Source organism: Paramormyrops kingsleyae, chromosome 12 (assembly GCF_048594095.1).
Source record: "Paramormyrops kingsleyae isolate MSU_618 chromosome 12, PKINGS_0.4, whole genome shotgun sequence".
Classification (NCBI taxonomy): Eukaryota; Metazoa; Chordata; class Actinopteri; order Osteoglossiformes; family Mormyridae; genus Paramormyrops; species Paramormyrops kingsleyae.
This window is the reverse complement of record NC_132808.1, coordinates 25,978,183-26,004,003: the sequence shown is the minus strand read 5'-3', so window position 1 is coordinate 26,004,003 and position 25,821 is coordinate 25,978,183. Positions and strand designations below refer to the sequence as shown.

Sequence of the window (25,821 nt, the reverse complement as noted above, 5' to 3'; positions counted from 1 at the left end):
CCCACCCCGCACATAAACTGTTCAGGATGCTGAGTCTTCAGTATCACCAGTGACTCCACCCACCCCGCACATAAACTGATCAGGATGCTGAGTCTTCAGTATCACCAGTGACTCCACCCACCCCGCACATAAACTGATCAGGATGCTGAGTCTTCAGGATCACCTGTGACTCCACCCACCCCGCACATAAACTGATCAGGATGCTGAGTCTTCAGTATCACCAGTGACTCCACCCACCCCGCACATAAACTGTTCAGGATGCTGAGTCTTCAGTATCACCAGTGACTCCACCCACCCCGCACATAAACTGATCAGGATGCTGAGTCTTCAGGATCACCAGTGACTCCACCCACCCCGCAGATAAACTGTTCAGGATGCTGAGTCTTCAGGATCACCAGTGACTCCACCCACCCCGCAGATAAACTGTTCAGGATGCTGAGTCTTCAGGATCACCAGTGACTCCACCCACCCCGCACATAAACTGATCAGGATGCTGAGTCTTCAGGATCACCAGTGACTCCACCCACCCCGCAGATAAACTGTTCAGGATGCTGAGTCTTCAGGATCACCAGTGACTCCACCCACCCCGCAGATAAACTGTTCAGGATGCTGAGTCTTCAGGATCACCAGTGACTCCACCCACCCCGCACATAAACTGATCAGGATGCTGAGTCTTCAGGATCACCAGTGACTCCACCCACCCCGCACATAAACTGATCAGGATGCTGAGTCTTCAGGATCACCTGTGACTCCACCCACCCCGCAAATAAACTGATCAGGATGCTGAGTCTTCAGGATCACCAGTGACTCCACCCACTCCGTACATAAACTGATCAGGATGCTGAGTCTTCAGGATCACCTGTGACTCCACCCACCCCGCAGATAAACTGATCAGGATGCTGAGTCTTCAGGATCACCAGTGACTCCACCCACCCCGCACATAAACTGATCAGGATGCTGAGTCTTCAGGATCACCTGTGACTCCACCCACCCCGCACATAAACTGATCAGGATGCTGAGTCTTCAGTATCACCAGTGACTCCACCCACCCCGCACATAAACTGATCAGGATGCTGAGTCTTCAGTATCACCAGTGACTCCACCCACCCCGCACATAAACTGATCAGGATGCTGAGTCTTCAGGATCACCTGTGACTCCACCCACCCCGCAGATAAACTGATCAGGATGCTGAGTCTTCAGGATCACCAGTGACTCCACCCACCCCGCACATAAACTGATCAGGATGCTGAGTCTTCAGGATCACCTGTGACTCCACCCACCCCGCACATAAACTGATCAGGATGCTGAGTCTTCAGTATCACCAGTGACTCCACCCACCCCGCACATAAACTGATCAGGATGCTGAGTCTTCAGGATCACCTGTGACTCCACCCACCCCGCACATAAACTGATCAGGATGCTGAGTCTTCAGTATCACCAGTGACTCCACCCACCCCGCACATAAACTGATCAGGATGCTGAGTCTTCAGGATCACCAGTGACTCCACCCACCCCGCACATAAACTGATCAGGATGCTGAGTCTTCAGGATCACCAGTGACTCCACCCACCCCGCAGATAAACTGATCAGGATGCTTGGCCCTCAGGATCACCAGTGACTCCACCCACCCCGCAGATAAACTGATCAGGATGCTTGGCCCTCAGGATCACCTGGGACTCCACCCACCTCATGTAACCTGGTTAAATTTTGCAATTAGATTGTAAATTGTAAAATACATGTAAAATGTAAAATAAGATATAATAGATATAGATAGATATAATAATAAGCATGAATCTAAATAGAAAACACTACCTTCTCTGTTTTAACGGTTGACCTTCAGAGGACAGGTTAGGTGGTTTGATGAACGCAATGAGTGTATGCTTTGTAAAATTCATTGGTTGTTCAGGATTTGTTTTCTTTTGCGCCGTTTGACTGAAAAAGAAAGAAAGAAAAGATGCCGAGCCAGTCGGAGACTCTTGTGCGTGCAGTCTTAGGGAGAGCAAGTAATGGCGGAGTTCCGAACCTGTCGCTGTCAAGATCTGGTTGGGGTGTCAGCATCTTTTGCCATTTGCTTGAACTGCGTACAGCAGGACTTAGAATTCTCTTCTTTCTTTTTCAACGGACTAGTTGTTCATATGGACTGAGACTGAAGAAAATTTCACGGACAGTATGGTTTTGGGGGAAATGAGATGTGTATATGAATATGTTTTCTTTTATAATTAATCTAAATAGTTACCCAGGGTGCACCTAAATTGACTATTATAACTTAAATATTTGCTTGTGATTTTTTTTAATGGTATATATTGCGTAATGATCTGGATAAGTTTCCTTGCATTTCTTATTCATTCTGCTGCTCTTTTGACAACCCACTAAATATCTTGTATAATTAATATTGTAATACATTTTGTTGTGTAAACAAAAGCCAGATGTGCGGATATTTATTTAGCCGTTTATACCTAGGTGTCGAACCTAGGTGTAACTTTTAGGGTAATCTACCTGCCACGTTATTTGGCGAGCCAGACAGAAGGTGTAAATTAGGCGTTTTGTTTACATTAAATTGATTATGTTAAAGTTACATTGGGGAATACTTTGTCTTTTGAATATTTGAAATATATTTTGTTATTGAATTGCAACAGGCTGCACAAAATGGAAGTAGTTAAGAGGGAAAGTACCCAATGTCCAATTGGACGTATTAGTTCTGTGAAGTTTCTGATCTATTGAAACACCATGGTTCTACAGGTAAGATAATTCCCATTGACGATCCTGCATCCAGATTTCATAACCACTCTATTGTAGAATACCAGTATGGATCTGCAGTGGAATCAATCAGGCCCTTACTGCCTTTTAACTATCCAGTTAAAAGCAATCCACCCCTTACATATCTTATACAATCCCTGGACACTTTATTCTTCTGAGGAATGTACTGATGCCACAAGTTCCTATCTTGACACACTGCTAAACAAAGTGGTAGGTCATTCAGTGATATACTACCTGAAGATGCACACCAAGTTAGTGAAAACCAAACCTTTACCTCCAGTCACTCAACCATCACAGAAGCCTGTCACTCATCAAGTCACACATAACACTGATAAACCCAAAAAATCCAGAACAAAACCAGGCTACTGCTTCCGGTGTGGAGAAGATGGGCATAAGGCAACTGCCTGCACAAACCCTCCAAGTAAAGGGGAAACACTGCGGGCAAAACGGAAGGAATGGGAAACGGCAAACAATTTAATTGGTTCAGCCTCTTTAAACGCTTAGAGTTTCCAGTTGTGGGACAAACCGGAACTAGTAAACTCGGAAAACATCCCAACAAACAAAAGAAACATCACACACTAATGTGTTGCAAGTACACAGGAAACTCAAAGATGCTACCTAGAAAATTAGTAGGATGGACATGCACTGCTCGGGTTAAATAGCTGGGGTGGACTGTAGTTGTCTTTTAGACACAGGATCACAGGTGATCACTGTTCCTTTTATCAGAATTGTCTCACAGAACAGCCCATACAACCTTTACACCACTTACTGGAAGTCAGTGGAGCAAATGGTCAGCCTGTCCCCTATAAGGGATGTATGGAAGCTCCTGTGACTTTTCTAAAGGAAATAATGGGGGTAGAAATGGAAGGAGTCACATTAGCACCCGATCTGGAGCCTAGCAAACAGTCCTGAGTTTTAATAGGTACAAATACTCTCGATTCTCTTTATGATGGATATTGCAATTCAGAGAAGCTTGAACCCCACTCTCTGTGTTATGTATCCAGAGTCCTGAATTGTGAGATAAGCAAATCACAAACGGTTTCTTTGGATCAAAAAAAAAAAGAAAAGAACCAATCGTACCTGCAGCAAGGCTGTCAGTGGAGAAGCAAACATAAATTGTATCTGCTGAGAAAAATGTATCCTTCTTGAGTCTTCATCCATGTCATCTCTCCCAGGTGTACTTTTGTGCAGTGCTGTAGTTCGATTGTAGTCTGTACACCCTGATCAGCTATCAGATCAACTGCATAATGAAACTGACTATGATGTTATTTTACAGCCTATTGCTGAAATGTCTCCTTGTTGAGACTCTCATTCCTGAGGAATGTGCTGCAAATTCCATATCTTCACCTAACAGGCCTGATCTGCATCAGAGACCAGGCCTCAGCTTTGCGTTTGGGGGATCGCCGTTGTCACAAGAATGTAAAGATAGAATTACAAAGATGCTGAACAGTATGAGAGAGGTCTTTGCACACCATGACCTTGACTTTGTCTGCACATCAAAAGTGAAGCATCACATTAAACTCTCCGATGAAACTCCCTTCAAACAAAGGACATGACCTGTTCACTCACAGGACAGCTGCTGTCTGGCGCCACCTACAGGGATTAAAGGATACTGGAGTAATCAGGGAGTCAGAATCTCCTTTTGCATCTCCAATTGTTGTTTTCTGTAACAAGAATGGAAATATAAAATTGTGTATTGACTACAGGAAGTTAAACGCTCAAACCATTAAAGATTCTTATGCTTTACCCAATGTTGAAGAGTCCTTTTCAGCCTTAACTGGTTCTCGGTACTAGACTTGGAATCTGGCTATTATCAGTTAGAAATGGAGGAATCTGACAGACTATAGACTGTGTTTGTATGCCCATTTGGCTTTTGGGAATTCAGCCGAATGCCACAAGGTACAAATGCTCCAGTACAGCCAAAGTTAGCATTTCACTGTATCTGTATGAGTACAACTGCAGGTAACAAATAAAAACTTTGACTTCAACTTTGAGTAATATCAGCGCTAACATGATGTTACAAACATCACCTGCTTCATTAAGGAGGCCCAACAGCGCCTGTACCGCTTGTGACAGCTAAAAAAATTCAAGCTGTTACAGACATCGATAGTGCAATTTTACACAGCTGCAGTCAAACCCATCATTACATCCTCCATCTCTGTCTGGTTTGGCTCCACATCATTGCACTCTAAGTGGAGACTACAGTGAATCGTGTGATGTGCCGAGAAGATCATTGGCTGTCAGGATCTCCCTCCTTGAAGAAAACAGCACCTGAACCCTGGCACCCCAACCACTCCCCCTTCCAGTGAAAGCTGAGGGCCAGATCGCTGAGCATAAAGAGGACTCATCATCTGAACAACCTCTTTCTCCAGACCATTGGCTCCTAAACAATGTCCCGTGACACTGAACCATTCCACACTTAATCACCCACTGTACTTTCTACCTTTAAGCTTATTTGCACATCCCCAAACTGTCTGTGCCCTGTGTATCTTGTCGTCTCACCCTTATGCCTGCATGTTTATCAATAGCACATCTTGTCGTTTGCTGTCTCTCACTGTTTTCAGTCTAGTTATTGTTTTGTGTCTGTTTTGACAGTATGTTTAAATTGTAATGCTTTACATTAAATGCACCTTCATAATGCCTTTATAATGCATTTGTAGAAAATTCATAAGCAGTGTGTAAGTATACTGTAACATCCTAACAGACCTTAAGAGTTTTAATATATATTGACAAACACTATATGACAATAACAAACATTATAATTGTATAATCATATAATGTTTCTTATTAATGTACATTAAGGCTGTTAAGGTATGTTAGGATGTTACGGTATACTTAAATGCTGCTTATGAATGTTCTATGAATACTTTACAAAGATGCAGTTACCATTTAAATTGTGAACCTGTGCCAAAACAAATTCCGTGACTTTTTTGAACATGGAGCATAGCACTTCATAAGCTTCATCATCACAACACAACTCACAATCGTTCTACCAGTTCAACCTAAAATAATTATAAATGCCTTGCATCTTTCTTCTTATCAAAAAGCATGAAGACTGTGGTTATAGTGTGTCATAACGCATTTATAACAGTTCATTGTCTACTTCCAGTTACCGATTCACAGTATAAAGACGTGGAGTATACTGTGAGTTATGCTGTCTGTGAGCTGATGAACATTAGGGTTAATATTCCGTCTGCGGTTGTGAGAAGCAGGTGTGAGGCTTGGCTGCGCTGTACAGCTGCCTGCTCCGCTGCTCTCCCGCGTTTCCCTTTGATCGGAAGCCCTTTCACAAATGCTAATGAAATGGGTGCCTGGAACACAGAGTCGCCCCTTTGTCTCGTGTTCCTTACATACGCATTTCATTAGCGTGAGCTCTTTATGGGGGTCACCATCGCCTGCTTCAACAGATGAGAAACATGCAAAACCTCCCTCCCTCTTCGGGCAGATATTGTAAAAGGTCCTGTTGAAATATTCTATTTGGAGTTACAGCTTTGTGCAAAATAATAACAGTGTATCAGCAGTGTTTCAAATCATAGATGATGATCATTCCCTGTTCTGCTGACGCCTCACCCATCCCTCACCTTGCAGGTAACTGACTGCACATTCAAAAACGTGCCTGGTGAAGGTCTGGCTCACTTATGGCCAGAAAAGACAGCACATTTCTTCATTTTTATTTAAAACCATGAAGCCCCAAAGTGGATCTGAGTTTCCCACTTTGGCCAGAAGGAGTCGTATGAAGAGGGTATTCACTCAAACTCACACTTTATTTTAGACTAAAGGCATGTATGTATACTGTATGTTTCTAAAGCATGATGGGTAAAATTTAAAAATTAACTTCACAACCAGCTGGAACTAACAAAAGCTTTTAGCTACGCAGAGTTAGAGGCTGAAATCACTTTTAGCTGAAGGTCCCAGGCTCTTCTACGTCAATAATGAGGCTATGATGTAAGCAAGCGGGCATGGGTCACATGCTGTCTATCAGAAGGTCGCTGTTCGGGAGGAGTGGGGAGGAGGTGCACTGCTTCTCACTCTCTGGGGCAGCGGGGCGCTTGCTGCTCTCATCTTGGTCGCCAGCCCCCCCCTGCTTCCCCTCCAGCCAGTAGGTGACCATGTCACCCTTCCCCTGTGGAGAGAGAAGGAAAGCAAAATGGCGGCAGAGGCACCATATAGGTGTAGGGAATCTGGAACATATCTGGATGGTCTGGGGTGGAGCCCAATGCGATATGCTTGCATGTGGCTCAAAATGTTTAGCAGCGTCCCTGAATGGCGGTGAATTTGGATGTTGGCAAGTATGGACCCAAAGGGACGGCACTGACCTTGACCTGTAAGAGCCCACGACAGATTAACACATATCCTCCGATCTCCTCCAGCAGGCAGAAGGTGCTGGAGCTGCACTGAATCTTCAGAGCTGCAGGAGACACCATTGCTGATTTTTGAAAATGGGCACTACCTGCTGCATATCAGCGGGGCAGCATGAGGCACAGCTACCTCATTCATGAGGGTTGTCTTATTATATTTGATTCTGTCCATTCTCTGTATGGCCTCATTCTGTGGGTCACCGTTCTAAATGTTTTATATATGATGCAACATTGCACAAAACCCTGCAGAATTACCAGCGACATTCTCTTGTCTGTTTTCTTAGTGTTGTTTATATGCACTTGTAAATGTAGCACTTGGAAACAAGATCTTTGATTTTTAGTTCAAGACAATCAGGTTGTAGCAAAGGCACTAAGCACAAATATAGCATGGCGGCCTTTGGGTGACGCAACCTGATGGCCATGGTACCTTCGCTGGTCGACTCCATCCTTGACGCTGTATTCACCGTGTCCCCAAACAGACAGTACCGTGGCATCTTGGTCCCCACAACGCCGGCCACGACAGGACCTGAGAATGAGCCGAGAGATGCTGATAGTAACTGACCCCCCACCTGAATGCCAGCACACCATAGTCCCTACCGAAATGTATGCCAGCACACCATAGTCCCTACCCGAATGTATGCCAGCACACCATAGTCCCTACCCGAATATATGCCAGCACACCATAGTCCCTACCCAAATGTATGCCAGCACACCATAGTCCCTACCCGAATGTATGCCAGCACACCATAGTCCCTACCCGAATATATGCCAGCACACCATAGTCCCTACCCGAATGTATGCCAGCACGCCGTAGTCCCTACCCGAATATATGCCAGCACACCGTAGTCCCTACCCGAATGTATGCCAGCACGCCGTAGTCCCTACCCGAATGTATGCCAGCACGCCGTAGTCCCTACCCGAATGTATGCCAGCACACCGTAGTCCCTACCCGAATGTATGCCAGCACGCCGTAGTCCCTACCCGAATATATGCCAGCACGCCGTAGTCCCTACCCGAATGTATGCCAGCACGCCGTAGTCCCTACCCGAATGTATGCCAGCACGCCGTAGTCCCTACCCGAATGTATGCCAGCACGCCGTAGTCCCTACCCGAATGTATGCCAGCACACCATGGCCCCTACCCAAATGTATGCCAGCACGCCATAGTCCCTACCCGAATGTATGCCAGCACGCCATAGTCCCTACCCGAATGTATGCCAGCACGCCATAGTCCCTACCCGAATGTATGCCAGCACGCCGTAGTCCCTACCCGAATGTATGCCAGCACGCCGTAGTCCCTACCCGAATGTATGCCAGCACGCCATAGTCCCTACCCGAATGTATGCCAGCACGCCATAGTCCCTACCCGAATGTATGCCAGCACGCCATAGTCCCTACCCGAATGTATGCCAGCACACCATAGTCCCTACCCGAATGTATGCCAGCACTCCATAGTCCCTACCCGAATGTATGCCAGCACGCCGTAGTCCCTACCCGAATGTATGCCAGCACGTCGTAGTCCCTACCCGAATGTATGCCAGCACGTCGTAGTCCCTACCCGAATATATGCCAGCACACCATAGTCCCTACCCGAATGTATGCCAGCACACCATAGTCCCTACCCGAATGTATGCCAGCACGCCGTAGTCCCTACCCGAATATATGCCAGCACGTCGTAGTCCCTACCCGAATGTATGCCAGCACACCGTAGTCCCTACCCGAATGTATGCCAGCACACCATAGTCCCTACCCGAATGTATGCCAGCACACCATAGTCCCTACCCGAATGTATGCCAGCACACCATAGTCCCTACCCGAATGTATGCCAGCACGCCGTAGTCCCTACCCGAATGTATGCCAGCACACCATAGTCCCTACCCGAATGTATGCCAGCACGCCGTAGTCCCTACCCGAATGTATGCCAGCACACCATAGTCCCTACCCGAATGTATGCCAGCACGCCGTAGTCCCTACCCGAATGTATGCCAGCACACCGTAGTCCCTACCCGAATGTATGCCAGCACGCCGTAGTCCCTACCCGAATATATGCCAGCACGCCATAGTCCCTACCCGAATGTATGCCAGCACGCCGTAGTCCCTACCCGAATATATGCCAGCACGCCATAGTCCCTACCCGAATGTATGCCAGCACGCCGTAGTCCCTACCCGAATGTATGCCAGCACGCCGTAGTCCCTACCCGAATGTATGCCAGCACGCCGTAGTCCCTACCCGAATGTATGCCAGCACACCATGGCCCCTACCCAAATGTATGCCAGCACGCCGTAGTCCCTACCCGAATGTATGCCAGCACACCATAGTCCCTACCCGAATGTATGCCAGCACGCCATAGTCCCTACCCGAATGTATGCCAGCACACCATAGTCCCTACCCGAATGTATGCCAGCACGCCGTAGTCCCTACCCGAATGTATGCCAGCACGTCGTAGTCCCTACCCGAATGTATGCCAGCACACCGTAGTCCCTACCCGAATGTATGCCAGCACGCCGTAGTCCCTACCCGAATGTATGCCAGCACGCCGTAGTCCCTACCCGAATGTATGCCAGCACGCCGTAGTCCCTACCCGAATGTATGCCAGCACGCCGTAGTCCCTACCCGAATGTATGCCAGCACGCCGTAGTCCCTACCCGAATGTATGCCAGCACGCCGTAGTCCCTACCCGAATGTATGCCAGCACGTTGTAGTCCCTACCCGAATATATGCCAGCACACCATAGTCCCTACCCGAATATATGCCAGCACACCATAGTCCCTACCCGAATGTATGCCAGCACGTCGTAGTCCCTACCCGAATGTATGCCAGCACGTCGTAGTCCCTACCCGAATGTATGCCAGCACGTCGTAGTCCCTACCCGAATGTATGCCAGCACGTCGTAGTCCCTACCCGAATGTATGCCAGCACGCCGTACTCCCTACCCGAATGTATGCCAGCACGCCGTAGTCCCTACCCGAATGTATGCCAGCACGCCGTAGTCCCTACCCGAATGTATGCCAGCACGCCGTAGTCCCTACCCGAATGTATGCCAGCACGCCGTAGTCCCTACCCGAATGTATGCCAGCACGCCGTAGTCCCTACCCGAATGTATGCCAGCACGCCGTAGTCCCTACCCGAATGTATGCCAGTACGCCGTAGTCCCTACCCGAATGTATGCCAGCACGCCGTAGTCCCTACCCGAATGTATGCCAGCACGCCGTAGTCCCTACCCGAATGTATGCCAGCACGCCGTAGTCCCTACCCGAATGTATGCCAGCACGCCGTAGTCCCTACCCGAATGTATGCCAGCACGTTGTAGTCCCTACCCGAATGTATGCCAGCACGCCGTAGTCCCTACCCGAATGTATGCCAGCACGCCGTAGTCCCTACCCGAATGTATGCCAGCACGCCGTAGTCCCTACCCGAATGTATGCCAGCACGCCGTAGTCCCTACCCGAATGTATGCCAGCACGCCGTAGTCCCTACCCGAATGTATGCCAGCACGCCGTAGTCCCTACCCGAATGTATGCCAGCACGCCGTAGTCCCTACCCGAATGTATGCCAGCACGCCGTAGTCCCTACCCGAATGTATGCCAGCACGCCGTAGTCCCTACCCGAATGTATGCCAGCACGCCGTAGTCCCTACCCGAATGTATGCCAGCACGCCGTAGTCCCTACCCGAATGTATGCCAGCACGCCGTAGTCCCTACCCGAATGTATGCCAGCACGCCGTAGTCCCTACCCGAATGTATGCCAGCACGCCGTAGTCCCTACCCGAATGTATGCCAGCACGCCGTAGTCCCTACCCGAATGTATGCCAGCACGCCGTAGTCCCTACCCGAATGTATGCCAGCACGCCGTAGTCCCTACCCGAATGTATGCCAGCACGCCGTAGTCCCTACCCGAATGTATGCCAGCACGCCGTAGTCCCTACCCGAATGTATGCCAGCACGCCATAGTCCCTACCCGAATATATGCCAGCACGTCGTAGTCCCTACCCGAATGTATGCCAGCATGCCATAGTCTCTACCCGAATGTATGCCAGCACACCGTAGTCTCTACCCGAATGTATGCCAGCATGCCATAGTCCCTACCCGAATGTATGCCAGCACGCCATAGTCCCTACCCGAATGTATGCTAGCACGCCATAGTCCCTACCCGAATGTATGCCAGCACACCATAGTCCCTACCCGAATGTATGCCAGCATGCCATAGTCCCTACCTGAATGGATGCCAGCATGCCATAGTCTCTACCCGAATGTATGCCAGTGTGCCATAGTCCCTACCTGAATGGATGCCAGCGCGTATCTGCAGCATTGTGCTAGGCTTGTGGGGGATCCTGAATGTCTTACAAACAGCCACCAGGTCCAGGGCCATGCTGGCAATCTCAGAGGCATGCAGGATGCTGTTCACCTTTGGCACACCTGAGACGACCATGTCTGCAACACAAGCAGAGATACCTGGCATCTAACAAGCATGGAGATCCCTGCATAGCAGGAGAGGTTAAGGCGTGTTAAGGCTACTGAACAAGGTCTAATTACCGAACACAGGAAGAAACATACAGAGAAGGAAATCAGCACTTACATGCATCTCCAATAGTCTCTACTTTGTAAACATCATAATTGTCAATGATCTCATCAAAGGTTGTGTATAATTTGTTGAGGAAGTCGACGACCTGATAGGGCGTGCTGGTACTGGAGAGCTGAGTGAAACCAACAATGTCGCTACAAAACAGGGGATGCAGAGCCAGCCTCAGAACACAACAAGGGGCAACATTTCAGCTTGTAGTCAGGATGCAGGGGAAAGGCCTTCATCTCAGACTTACCTGAAAAATACCGTAGCGCTGACATAGCTCTGAGCCTGGGAGGGCTTTCCCTGCCTCAGGTCGTCCGCCACCTGTTTCGGCAGCATGCCTAAAGGGGGCAGCAGAGAGCGTGAGGGCCACAGCTTCCACATAGTGCCATCCAATATGAGGACAGAGCTTCCGGATCTTTTATCTATGTCAGTTCTGAGAGATGCTGCCCAATAAGACAGACTGAGACAAAAGCGTACCATTTAGATGAGAAACTTTAACAAGGAATTAGTAGGAACATCTCGAGATGGACAGATGTGACATACTGTATAAAAGCCGATCCGTTTTCTGTTTCTCGTGCATCAGGTCCTGGGTTCTCTCTGCTACCAGAACTTCCAGGTGTTTACTGTACTTCTCCATCTGGAGGAGACACAGAGGTTTGCCTTGAAGCACCGACATTTCTGTCTGCAGCGTTGCTGATTAGAAGGTGTAATTTTCCATCACAACATGTGTCCTTACCAGGTTCATCATCATATCCACTGGGCTAACCTTGCTGGGATTGATTCTGTGCACAAACTTCTTTATTTGCTCGAAGGTGGGCCTGTGAGTTGGGTTGTGACTCCGGCACCTGCGGATAAGCTACAGCATAGCCACACCTTGGTCAGCTGCTGGGTACAGGGGGGCCTCCGTTACGATCCGGGTCGAGGCAGTTTCAAAAGAGGTAACACACAGTCACCTCATTAAAGAAACTTAAGCGATGCAAAACTAAAAACATGCTCAAAGATCATAACTAATGCCAAACTATCAGTAGGAATGAGTCGGTAGGATCAGCAGTATGTGATGCTTGTTTGGGTGAGTGAGGAATAAGGTGCTGATGTAAAAACCAGTGCCTCAAACAACGCAACACTGAGAAGTACACCTGTCCCCCCCCCCCTGCTTCAGGACTAAGTGAGATTTTAAGAAGTTGACCCAAGTGAGGCAGATTTCACATATCAAGCTGGGAGACACCAAGCTAAAGAAAGACCACAAAAAAAAAACACATGAGGAGCCATTGGATCTTCCATTCTGCGGGCTGGTGCCCCTACCTCGACGTACTCGGAGGGACACGGGCAGGTGCTGTCCGCCTTTCCCAATATGAGCTCCGGGAGGGGAGGGCACCAGGCGTACCCCAGTGAGCCGTCCTCTACCTGTGACACATGCACACATTACACCACAGCTACTGTATACAGGAAAGCAACACACAAAACTTTTACACGATAAACACACATTACACCACAGCTACCGTATATAGGAACATGACACAAAATGCTTTTACACAATACACAAGCATTACACCACAGCTACCGTATAGAGGAACATGATACACAGTACTCTTACATGATACACACGCATTACACCACAGCTACTTATAGAGGAACATGATACACAGTGCTCTTACATGATACACACGCATTACACCACAGCTACCATATACAAGAACACGATACACATGCATTTCACCACAGCTACCATATAGAGGAACATGATACACAGTGCTCTTACATGATACACACGCATTACACCACAGCTACTGTATACAGGAACACGATACACATGCATTTCACCACAGCTACCATATACAGAAAAGCAACACAAAGGCTCAGAATATCAATATCAACCAAAATAAATCTCAATGCACCTATTAAGCATCGATTATCACTTTTAAAAAAAACATTTTATTTCTGTATATGCAGAACTTCTTTACAGAAAAAACTATTCTACAGCAGAATCAGTGCCAAGCGCTATTTTTATATGAATTGTTCAGCATCAGACACCTGCCCGATCATTCTGGAAGACCATTTGGGAATGTTTGGTGGGGAACTTGCTTAGTTTCAAGATGATGCTACACAGACACACCACAAACAGAATGTAGGTATGAAATAAACACCAGTTTGTCATTCGAAAAATCACTTGAAACTTACAGGGACCGGATCGTTTCTGGTGGCAATTTCCAGTAAAATAATCGAGTAACTGCAAGAAGACAGTGATGTCATTAAAACAAGAAGTAACCACTGCCACTTGTCCGAATAGCAGCCTGGTGGGACGCTTTGAAGGGTGAGGGGTTTGAATCCCACTTTCAGCTAGCTGTGTGTGGAGCCTGTGTACCCCATGTGTCTGGGTGACTTTCTTCTGGGTACTGCATTTACCTCCCACAGTCCAAAAACATGTAGTGAAGTTTTTAAATTGCATATAGTGTGTGTGTGTGTGTGTGTGTGTGTGTGTGTGTGTGTGTGTGTGTGTGTGTGTGTGTGTGTGTGTGTGTGTGTGTGTGTGTGCGTGTGTGTGTGGACAATGTGACAAAACCTGTTATTTTGACATTGTGGGGGACATTTTTCAGGTCCGCATAAAGATCTGTGAATGCAATCAAAAAACTAAAAATAGTTTGGGGTCGGGCTAAAAAAAGTCTCGTATTTTGTTTGGATACTTATGGTTAAGGTTTGGGCTGGGTAGGTGTTAAGGTCGTCATGTTGTGATTAGAGTTTTCCCCATAGAAATGAATGGAGAGTCCCCACAAAGATATAATTACAAACCTGTGTATGTGTGTGTGTATGTGTGTATGTGTGCCCTGTGATGTGTTCCTGTGCCTAGCGCTACCTGGGATATGTTCCAGGCTCATCTTACTGGTTGAGACGGCTAGATTAGAACTGTAAAATGGTTCTGTACTCTCTGCACATTTATTCCGAGCATGGTTGGATTAGCACTGTAATATGGTTCTAAACTCACTGCATGTTTATTCCAAGCATGGTTGGATTAGCACTGCAATATGGTTTTGTACTTGTGACACATTTATCCTGAGTATGCAGTTGTTCCATACTGCTACCTGAACACATCTCCTGCCAGTGTGGGCTCCATACTGGAGGTCTGGGCTTCTGGCGGCAGGTATAGCTGGCGCTGGCGCTGCTGATAGGTGCTGCAGGTCACCTCGGAGTCCTCCCTCCTGTACGTCATCAGGCAGTGATCTAGAGAAACAGGAGCACTGAACTCCATATAGAATCTACTAGTGGCTAGATATTCCCGCTCTAGGAAGAGTATGGATCCATTCCATCCTATCCTGGGCAGGATGCCAGTCCGTCACAGTCACACTGCGGACGATATAGAGTGTTTTTGAAGGGAGGGGGGCAGAGGACATGTAAACTGCACACACACAGAGCTGGGGAGAGATTCACAGTCACATAAACACGGGGAGAACATGCAAACTGCACACACACAGAGCTGGGGAGGGATTCACAGTCACATAAACACGGGGAGAACATGCAAACTGCACACTCACAGAGCTGGGGAGGGATTCACAGCCAGAAAAAGACGGGGACAACATGCAAACTGCACACACACAGAGCTGGGGAGGGATTCACAGTCACATAAACACGGGGAGAACATGCAAACTGCACACACACAGAGCTGGGGAGGGATTCACAGTCACATAAACACGGGGAGAACATGCAAACTGCACACTCACAGAGCTGGGGAGGGATTCACAGCCAGAAAAAGACGGGGACAACATGCAAACTGCACACACACAGAGCTGGGGAGGGATTCACAGTCACATAAACACGGGGAGAACATGCAAACTGCACACTCACAGAGCTAGGGAGGGATTCACAGCCAGAAAAAGACGGGGACAACATGCAAACTGCACACACACAGAGCTGGGGAGGGATTCACAGTCACATAAACACGGGGAGAACATGCAAACTGCACACTCACAGAGCTGGGGAGGGATTCACAGTCACATAAACACGGGGAGAACATGCAAACTGCACACACACAGAGCTGGGGAGGGATTCACAGTCACATAAACACGGGGAGAACATGCAAACTGCACACTCACAGAGCTGGGGAGGGATTCACAGTCACATAAACACGGGGAGAACATGCAAACTGCACACTCACAGAGCTGGGGAGGGATTCACAGTCACATAAACACGGGGAGAACATGCAAACTGCATGCACACAGCTGGAGGTGAGATTCACACCCCAACCCAGCAGGTGTGAAGATGAATGTCTCAGGAATTTATGCACGTTATCATTAAAACACCAAACCTTCCCTGCTGCTGGCACAGGGCACAGCAGATACTCCCTTCCAGGATTTTCTTTACCTATTTGCCACAGAGAGTCTGAGAATCTGTCATGCTCTACCTGTAATCTTACAGACCCAGCGGTCATCAATCACACAGTTGGTTGACTTCAATCTTCCATGGCATATGCGGTGCTGGTGCAGATAGGCCATGGCCCGGGCAATGTCCATGGCGAAGGAGAACCTGCGAACCCGTGGAAACACCTTCATCTCAGATGACTGCACCTGCAGATATATACTTAAGCTGGAAGCCGATCTTCCAAGGCTCCCACCTGAAGCCCCAGTTGAGGGGGATCTCCTCGTTGAGGAGGACGTCGTTCAAACTGCCCTTAGGACAGTACTCTGTTATAATGGCAACATTGGGCACCTCCACACAGCCACCGAAAAACTTGCACAGGTTGGGATGGTCCAGCTCCCTGGGCATTCGAAACAAGAAGAAGGAGCTCACAGTGAACATCACTACAGGTGGTCAAAGCGGAACAGCCAATGGCTGCTTATTCATAGTGTCACTCACCTCACTTGCTTGACTTCCCGACGAATCGTTCTTGTGAGGGAAAAGGACTTTGTTTTGATCTTCTTGATGGCAACTGTCCGTCCATCACTACATAACATGTTAAATGAATTGAAAATGAATAAATAAATGGCCAAATTAATGTCGACAAACAGACGGAGCATTTTGGTGTTTAAACCCAAGAAAGTAAATGTGTCAATACTGTATGGGGGTGGGAGTCGCTCACTAGATGCCAGTAAGGGTGAAGAGCTGCTTGCGGGAGGTGGCGTACGCTCCGGTGCAGGAGCTGAGGGCTGTGATGCAGCTGGCATTGGAGTCACTATTGCCGTTGGGGACGCTTATGATGCTGCCCATGATGGTTCGGGCTGTCGGATCTGGAAAGATAAAGGTTCAGGGTGTGAAGGTTCAGCGGCTCTGAACGGAGACCCAGGGTCCGAGCATCCAGAGATCTCCTGGCACGGCGACATTCCCCAATTCCTGTGATGCTGGGACATACATAACAGCGTAGGTGTAATTAACAAGAGCAGCACTTAACGAGGGCTCCTGTAAACAAAACCACTGGGGCTCCATTTCAGCAGCGTGCTTCACTCTGCACTCATTCATCTGATCAGCTGGCAGACGGATAATTACCACTGGGGGGGGGGGGGGGGGGGGGTGATCCACAGTCCCCATGGTCTCAGGCAGGAGCTCTTTGAAAAGTGCACCACAGCCTCCGTATTTAATTTATTTAATTACTGATTGATCAGCTGAGGGTTCACATCGAGGCAGGCAGTCCTCATCGTCGGTTATGTAGCAGAACAGGAACATTTTATACACAGACGGTGAAGGTGTATTTATGTTTGGTCAAATCTGCCAGTGACCAAGATCTCACTCATCACCTCATCACAGTGAAAAGTCAGTAAAGTACTTTCTGAGCAAGAGCTCACACATCATCAGCTTGCTAGTAGAGTACTTGCACAGTACCTTGCTTTATCTGGCTGTAATCAATGATCCAGCTTTCATCCCAAAACATCTTCTGCTTCTGGTATTGAAACCACTGTTAAAAAAGAAGGGAACCCAATGTTACTTACTGGACCATGGTCTCCTCTGATCTGTTACTCACTGGACCATGGGCTCCTCTGATCTGTTACTCACTGGACCACGGGCTCCTCTGATCTGTTACTCACTGGACCACGGGCTCCTCTGATCTGTTACTCACTGGGCCATGGGCTCCTCTGATCTGTTACTCACTGGACCATGGGCTCCTCTGATCTGTTACTCACTGGATCATGGGCTCCTCTGCTCTGTTACTCAGTGAACCATGGGCTCCATTGCTGTGTTACTCACTGGACCCTGGGCTCCTCTCTCCTCTGATAAGTACCTTAATGCAATATCCACATGTTGGTTTCTCACCAGTCCGGTTAGCAGGAAGCTGATGAAAACCAGCGTCACCGGGAGGCCAATGGCCACCTTGATGGCAGCCGTCATGGGACATTCTCCGCAGTCAGCAGGACAAGTGGAGCACATCTCGTCTTCATCACAGAGTCCATCTCCACACACTGGCAGGGACAACACCGTCTTTATTTCCTCACAGGAGAATATGAGCCATACTGGCACTGCTGTGATCTAATCCCTTTTGTGGTTCAGACTCCACATTGTAGCGGAGCTTCCTCCCTTTTCCTGCCTATCTGACCACCAGATGCCTGTGACGACAAACTGAAGAGCCGCTCAGTGCTAGTGCTCTCAGGGACATTCTGCATGTTCTGGTACCTATGGCTGGGAGAACCATGCTCTTCGCTTCCAAGGCAGCCTGCATCTTCCCCACCCGGATGTGGGCGATGAGCGAGTTGACTCCCAAGTGGAAAAGGACCACCTGCAGGAGGAGAGCGTGACACACACGGGTCATGGGTCTCTGTATAACAAGAGGATGCTCCACACACTCTGCCCACCTTGGCGGTCCAGTTGGTCTGGGTCATTTTGCCAGCAGTGGAAATGGTGTGAGTGAAGATCCTGCCGTCGTCTGGGATCCAGGGGCCGCAGATCCTCTCCTCCACCTAGTTCAGGAGCAAAGAAGAGGAACAGAACAAGCTGGAGTGTTTGGGGTCGAGCACCTGTGGCTCCCTGTTCTCAAAAGCTTCTTAAGATGCACCAGGAAGGACAGAGGGCTTACCATGTAGCTCATGGGGCAGGAGTGGATGTTGGCATGGTGGATGCAGCAGTTCTCTCCATTTGCATCTTTCCAGTTGGATGGACACTCTTGCTCCTCACAGAAACGCTGTGCAGAGGCAGCATCGCGTATGGAGCTAAGGAGACACAGCGGAGAGGCTGCAGTGTCAAAGCCCTTTTACTTCAGAAATGGTACCTGTTTTTATACTGAATTTGCATGATATAATTGAGCAGGATTCTGTGCATAAATATGCTCGGCTCTGACAGATTGGTATGCCTGTAGTTGGTATGCACGCAGTACCTCTTAGTGAAGATCCTGTTGTCTATGGCCCACTGATAGAATTCCACAGACGCTGTCACTGAGTATATGACGTTGAACTCCAGGCCGCTGATCACCCTTTCTGGAGGTCTGCTCACCCAAGCCATCTCCAGACCTGACAAAGAGCAAGCATACAGTTCAAAAGACAGCCCAGTGTTGTCACTGAGGACATGGGACAGCAGCACTCATGTACACCTGGAAGCAAAACCAAAAACACTTAAAAATAAAAGATACATTAAGTAGAAAAATCTATCCACACATTCCTCACTCAACTGACTATCCAGCACAGTGACGCAAGGTAGAAAAAATATGAATGAATAATTTTGTTGAAGAATCGCTTGTCTATTATTACGAATAATAAAAATGTAGTATGTTCTGCGTTGCCAACGACAATGACAGAAATTCCTCGTAGATCTTGAACTTCACAGATAAAACGTTGTGATTCTAACATCAATTACAATTAATATTCAAATCTTCAGAAACCTCGCATGACAGAAACCGCCTAGTGGACATCGGGAACGCGCACATGAAACATGGATTAAAAAAACATAAATACGTCAAATTCGGCTGACTGGGAAGTTATGTGATTTACAGCTTCCCCCTCAGGTAAAGTGTTACCGTATTATCTATTCAACGTAAACATAAAACATTTTATTAGAGTACAGTTTACATATACATGTGTGTGTGTGTGTATACATTAAAAGTATAACACAGAAAAGTGTCATATACTACATATGGCGATTATTTGATAATTATTTTTTAAAAATAAGCCAATAGGACTGTGACAATAGTCTAAATTTCCTCTTATAATATAAATGCTAAAAATAATATAAACACACTTGTGATTAACACGATCCAGTCAAAGGGCACAATCTCATAAATAAAAAATGTAAACTTGCCTCCACACTCTATCATATTCTGCTCGTCCGGTTTCTCAATAGGCCAGCAGTCGTATTCGGTGTTGTCCAAATCGTGCCAGCTGGTCACCGTGCTTATAAAAACCATCTGATGAATAAAAATAAATCAGCAACAGTGATAAACAATATAGAAAACAGGAATCTGGTGGGATTAACAGTTATTTACAATAATGGTCTTATTCGGGAGTCATTTTAAAGACCACATTAATGGAGAGTATTAAGAATAGTCACCATCAGCGCGAATCCACAAACGTTATTCATGATCAACGTCTGGAAGGAGCCCCAATGTTCGGCCGGTGCGGAGCGACTCTGTGGGCTGTGCGGATCTTGGCTGGGCGTCGAGACCGGGGGCGGTGAGGACGGGGCCACGTGTCACTTCAAAGGTGGACGGGGGGGGGCGCATTTATATACATGTATATGTAATGTCATAAAAACCCGTTATTTTTTCGGTCCCCACAAGAGGAAACCCAATATTATAAATATCTGTGAATGCAATCAAAAAAATAAAAATGCCAGAAGTCTTTTGTTTGGTTACTTACCTTGGGTTAGGGCTGGGTAGTGGTTAAGGTCGTCATGTTGCAATTAGAGTTTTCCCCATAGAAATGAACGGACAGTGCCCACAAGAGATGAGTACATGTCTGTGTGTGTCTGTACCTGAGCACCATCGCTCAAAGGCGCAGGCTTATTTAGTGTCTTTCGTTAATCCAGTAAGTGTTTTTATGACACTGAATGCACTCTTGTTCTTCCTCACTCCTCAGCCCTGGTGTATTACTGTCAATTAAGTGTCCAGCCTCTAATGCAGGGTTCTCCAAATCTGGACCTCGATTCCAAACCCAAGCCCTGTTTTCAGTTCTCCCAGGTAGTTAGTTTAATAATTACTGATTCTGATTGGTCGTAGGCTTCACACCTGACTGACAGGTAAAGGAAGGTTGGAAAACCCGCAGTGCTCGGACCTCGATTTGAATAACTCCTGTGTCATGCTTGAATTGATCATACTCCCACTTGTGTACGTGTGTCAGCGTCCTGCTCCTTTTAGGTTGCGCTGAGTAAAATGAGGACACTGAATCTCAGCTGTGATAGATAAACAACAGGACCGAGAAACCCGCCTCCTACCGCAGGCAGCGTGAGGAAACCCGGTGCCAGTGGGGTAGGGAAAGATGTAGGGTTTATACCGCGACGCCTCGGGACTGGTCAGCAGGAGCAGGACCAATTCGGCATGCCTTGCACCAGGTCCTGAGTGGCCAATCGGGGGACCCGGGAGAATCCCCGGTGGGCCGCTTAGCTGTTGTGCCGATCCATGGGCGTAAATCCCGGGGGGGACGGAGGGGACATGTCCCCCCCTATTCGAGGGTTGTCCCCCCAAAAAAAATTATAAAAAAAAATAAATCGCACTATTGTGAAAAATATATGTATGTATACCTATATATATATGTATATATATGTACCTAAAATAATTCTGTAAGTACAAAAAAAAAACAAACGCAAAAAATGCATTTACAAACAGTTGAGTTCCCCCTCCCCTTCCTCACAGTGGTTTGGCCAACTGCCTGCTTTCCCAGGTCATCTCACCTACTCTACACACACGAATCAGGTGTGTGGCTGCGGCTGAATTAATGTTGAATTCCAGTAAGTAGGGTATTTTATTCACTTTAAATAAAGCGATTCTCTTTAATGTAGTTGATGCAGACTCATTCATAAATTAGTTGCGGCAAAAATGCTGATTACCGATGTAATTTTCCACGAATCTGCTATATTAGCGATTAAAATATTACTTATCTAGTTAACGTTAGCTTGTTTACAATAGCTTGTTGCATAGTGCACTGCAACTAACACGCCAAAGCCGTTTCCCATGCATTGTTTTATTTGTGACGACTTGGCATAATGTTAACTTAACATTAACGGCCACAATTAGCATATTGTTTAGCTGTGCATTTACTAAATGAGCACTGTGTTACGTCCGAACTGACCCCACTGTATTTTTTTTGTTTAATCAATTTCTATTATGCATTTAAACAGTCATGTTTAAATTTTATTGTATGTTGATGGCTTGACTGTAAACAACATAACAAACAATGCAATAAATAGTTTTGCAATAAAAATCTGCTTTGTCATTGAACCTGAGAAAAACTTTGAAAATAACCATAATGACGCAGTCTCCATGCTACAATAATAATGATAGAAGCAAAGTTTTTCATTGTGGGGACATATCTTTATAAGTACAATATTTAACTGTATTATTTGTGTCCCCTTCAAAAATTGCTCATGAGAAATTTTATATTTATTGTCCCCCCCTACTGTTAAATGAAATTTACGCCCATGTGCCGATCATAAACAAAATAAAACTAAATTTGACAATTTAAAATTTGAGCCGGTCGGACGTTTGAGAACATTAACCAGGGAGTCTAAAATCCCGATTGCTGACGTTTGCTGTGCAAAGAGAAACGCGCAAATGCGCGGAGTCATGTGGGCGCAAGCTCAAGGACTATATCACGTGGACGAATACCGGTGCCGAGTGATTGGGTCGCGGGAGGATATGAGTGGGGGGCAAGACCGAAAGGAGTTCAGCACGTTTCTTTGATGTACTGGTGTGTGCTGTAGTTATAAAAGTGCCGTTGTCTCTAATATAGTAGGTAACAAACGGGACACGCGGTACATTCGTCTGTGCGATCGCTCGTCACTTAGAGCTGAGGTGCCACAACTATAATGGCTTATTATGGCTCATCACTGGAAGTTTCTCAAACGATGGACATCAGAAAGAGACCAGTTCCTTATGCTATTTATGATTTATTCTATTCTTCATATGGCAGTAATAACTTTATTGGGATAACAAGACTTGAACTGTAAAATCATTTATCAAAGTTTCCCCAAAAACGAAGACAAAATGCTTACCATGCATAGCACTGCATGTACCAGTAAACAGGGTAATTAACGTGTATTTTTGTTTTATTTAGCACGTGCCATAACAGTGTCATGCTTACCGTGTAATGTGCATGTTCTGTTAGACTGCAACCGTGAATTGTCTCACATTAACTTGGCTTCCATGCCTGTGCTACTCGTAGTTCAACCAGTGTTGGGAATGAGCAAAAAGAATACATTTTACTTCTAAAAGAACTGTCGTTTAATTTGTATAATTGTCTCACTCGCCACAATACCGTAATGGACCCCTGGTCCATTGCCGCAATTACATAATTCCAGCATAAGATGTGGTTAAAATACGATTTTATATTACTTAAATGTGTTATGAAATGTTTTGAAACTAATAACTACACATCTAAACATCCCTGTCCAGATCCTTGCTAATTAATCATTTCAGTGATTCTATCCTTAACACAGGTGAGAATGTTGATGAGGACAAGGCTGGAGATCACACTGTCATGCTGATTGAGTTAGAATAGCAGACTGCATGTTTTAAAAGGAGGCTGGTGCTTGAAATCATTCTTATTCCTCTGATAATCATGGGTACCTGCAAGAAAACATGTGCAGACATCATTGCTCTGCACAAAAAGGGCTTCATGGGCAAGGATATTGCTGCTAGTAATACTGCACCTAAATCAACCATTTATCGGATCATCAAGAACTTCGAGGAGAGAGGTTCAATCGTTGTGAAGAAGGCTTCATGGCACCCAAGAAAGTCCAGCAAGTTCCGGGATGTCTCCTAAAGTTGATTCAGCTGTGGGCTCACTCACAATTTTGCCTAAGAACACAGCCATGAATAAAGAATGGTACCAAAACATCCTCCAAGAGCAACTTCTCTCAACCATCCAAAAACAGTTTGGCGATGAACAATGCCTTTTCCAGCATGATGGAGCACCGTGCTATAAGGCAAAAGTGATAACTAAGTGGCTCGGGGAACAAAACATCGACATTTTGGGTCCATGGCCAGGAAACTCCCCAAACTTTAATCCCATGGAGAACTTAAGAACATAAGAACTATACAAACGATAGGAGGCCATTCGGCCCATCAAGCTCGCTTGGGGCTCAATCCTCAAGGGATGGGTAGACAAACAAAAACACGAATTCTGACAAACTCCCAGGACTGATTATGCAAGAATGAGCTGCCATCAGTCGGGATTTGGCCTAGAAGTTGAATGACAGCATGCCAGGGTGAATTGCAGAGGTCTTGAAAAAGAAGGGCCAACACTGCAAATATTGCATAATCTAAATGTAACTGTCAATTAAAGCTTTTGACACTTATCAAATGCTTGTAATTATACTTGAGTATACCATAGAAACATCTGACAAAAAGATCTAAAAACACTGAGGCAGCATACTTTGTGAAAACCAATACTTGTTTCATTCTCAAAACTTTTGGCCACGACTGTAGATTCACCTGTCAGATTTCTTCCGTTAGCGTGAAAGTCAGAAAGCGTGTCACGCCAGATGAGAGATGGCAACCTTTCTATTTTGTTTTCAGAGTTTATTGATTGGTGTGTGCATTTACAATAAACATACTATAAAGGGAAATCGTTTATGGTATTTAATCCAATTTGAAAATGCTGGACAATTAAAGGTTACGTTTTACTACATATGTACCTTGTAATATTCATAGTTTGGCAAAACAAAAAACTGCAGATCCGTAATCTTTATCTGATCCGGCTTTAGACCAATGTACACATTCAGACCTGCATCCGTTTTGCAGATCCGGACCAAAAGTATTGTTACCTCCTAAACCTATATGGAGTGGTGTATGTTTGCTATCTGGGTAGCTAGTTAACAGCCAGCTACCCTGTGCTACTGAATTTTTATATAATATACTCAGCAGAATTTCAGGATGCCACAACACCCAGGGTGGGCATTTCTGGGGATATAATCTACCGCTGGCGGTCGATTAGTGATGCTGGAGGTAGGTGGAGCTTTAGATGATGCAGGTGTGATGGTGCCGCAGTACTCAGCGGTCCGGGCAGTGCGCCGCCCTCCAGTATGCTCCTCCTCTGGGTTCAGTGGGCCAATCAGAACACGGTTAGTTGGTGTGGTGAGGCGGCCCCTCGACTACCTTCGGAATTCTGGTGTCATGTGCCTTGTAGTAAACTCCTTGATACACAGACCCATGATTTTACTGATTTGTCAAGTGACCAGTTTATCGCAGAGTGTATATACTGTCCTGTTTATGTCACCCCAGCTCCCGTTTCCTGGTTTTTGGCTGCGTAGTTATGACTTTATCAAATAAATATAATTTGGTTACACGATTCATTAATGATGAACGAACATGACATTAGTAGCTATGTTTGTGGTTAATTAATACACAAGTAGCTTATTAGAACATTATTTGTGCCCCCTCGTGTAAATTATTACTGTTTTTAGGTCTGCTTGCGCTGGTGTGTCATGCCATCTAGCGCCAGACCAGCTGCGTGAATCAAAAACGGTGGCAGCTTGATTATACCGTGACGACGTATATTTATTACTACGTTTTATAAATACAGCACCCAGCGCTAAGTTTTGCTTATCTGTCATGCAGAGACACAGCCCCCCTGCCTCTCCCCACTCATGGAATCTCTGGGAGTCTCCCCCAGCACCTCCATGGAGAGTCAGAAGTATGGATCCCCTGGCAAATTCAAGGGGCCGCAAAGAGGACCCAGGGGGACTGACTCCCCCCCCCCAGCAAATTCTGTCTAGCCTTGTCTCTTCACCTGGGGGCTCGGGGAGACATTTTGTCATGTAGCCTACTTTTGTTCAATAGTCTACTGCCTGCGAATGATGTGCAATGTCAAGTTAATATGTCCAGAGAATTAAAAATGATCTATAGCAGGGGACTGACTACGGATCATACACATTTGTGTTTCTCTATATATCCAACTGGTGATGTATATTATATACATAGGACATTTATATCTTACAAAGGCAACACTTTTGGTAGCATACAAATGTTAATAAACAGTACCACTGTAAAGATTTCAAGGAATGAGCCACACACTGCAA

The 25,821-nt window shown here is 46.4% G+C and overlaps 1 protein-coding gene across 2 annotated transcripts; it reads right to left on the bottom strand.

Moving 5' to 3' along the window:
- Positions 1-6,503: 6,503 nt before the first annotated feature.
- On the bottom strand, positions 6,504-21,208 carry LOC111859280 (atrial natriuretic peptide receptor 1-like). 2 transcript variants are annotated; one of them, XM_023841809.2, is made up of 24 exons: positions 20,445-21,208; positions 20,137-20,280; positions 19,888-19,993; positions 18,971-19,103; positions 18,674-18,806; positions 18,453-18,557; positions 18,274-18,376; positions 17,917-18,062; positions 17,488-17,560; positions 16,751-16,898; positions 16,528-16,614; positions 16,286-16,429; positions 16,076-16,197; positions 14,760-14,898; positions 13,861-13,909; positions 12,985-13,086; positions 12,419-12,538; positions 12,226-12,319; positions 11,933-12,020; positions 11,692-11,831; positions 11,394-11,546; positions 7,544-7,642; positions 7,075-7,166; positions 6,504-6,881 (listed from the first exon to the last, which is right to left on the bottom strand). In XM_023841809.2, the coding sequence occupies exons 2-24, from the start codon at positions 20,164-20,166 to the stop codon at positions 6,723-6,725; spliced, it is 2,565 nt and encodes an 854-aa protein (XP_023697577.2). In that variant the 5' UTR covers positions 20,167-20,280; positions 20,445-21,208; the 3' UTR covers positions 6,504-6,722. The 2 variants fall into 2 exon arrangements, with proteins under 2 accessions (XP_023697577.2, XP_023697578.2); XM_023841810.2 differs by having other exon boundaries at positions 21,078-21,200.
- Between the last annotated feature and the right edge of the window lie 4,613 nt (positions 21,209-25,821).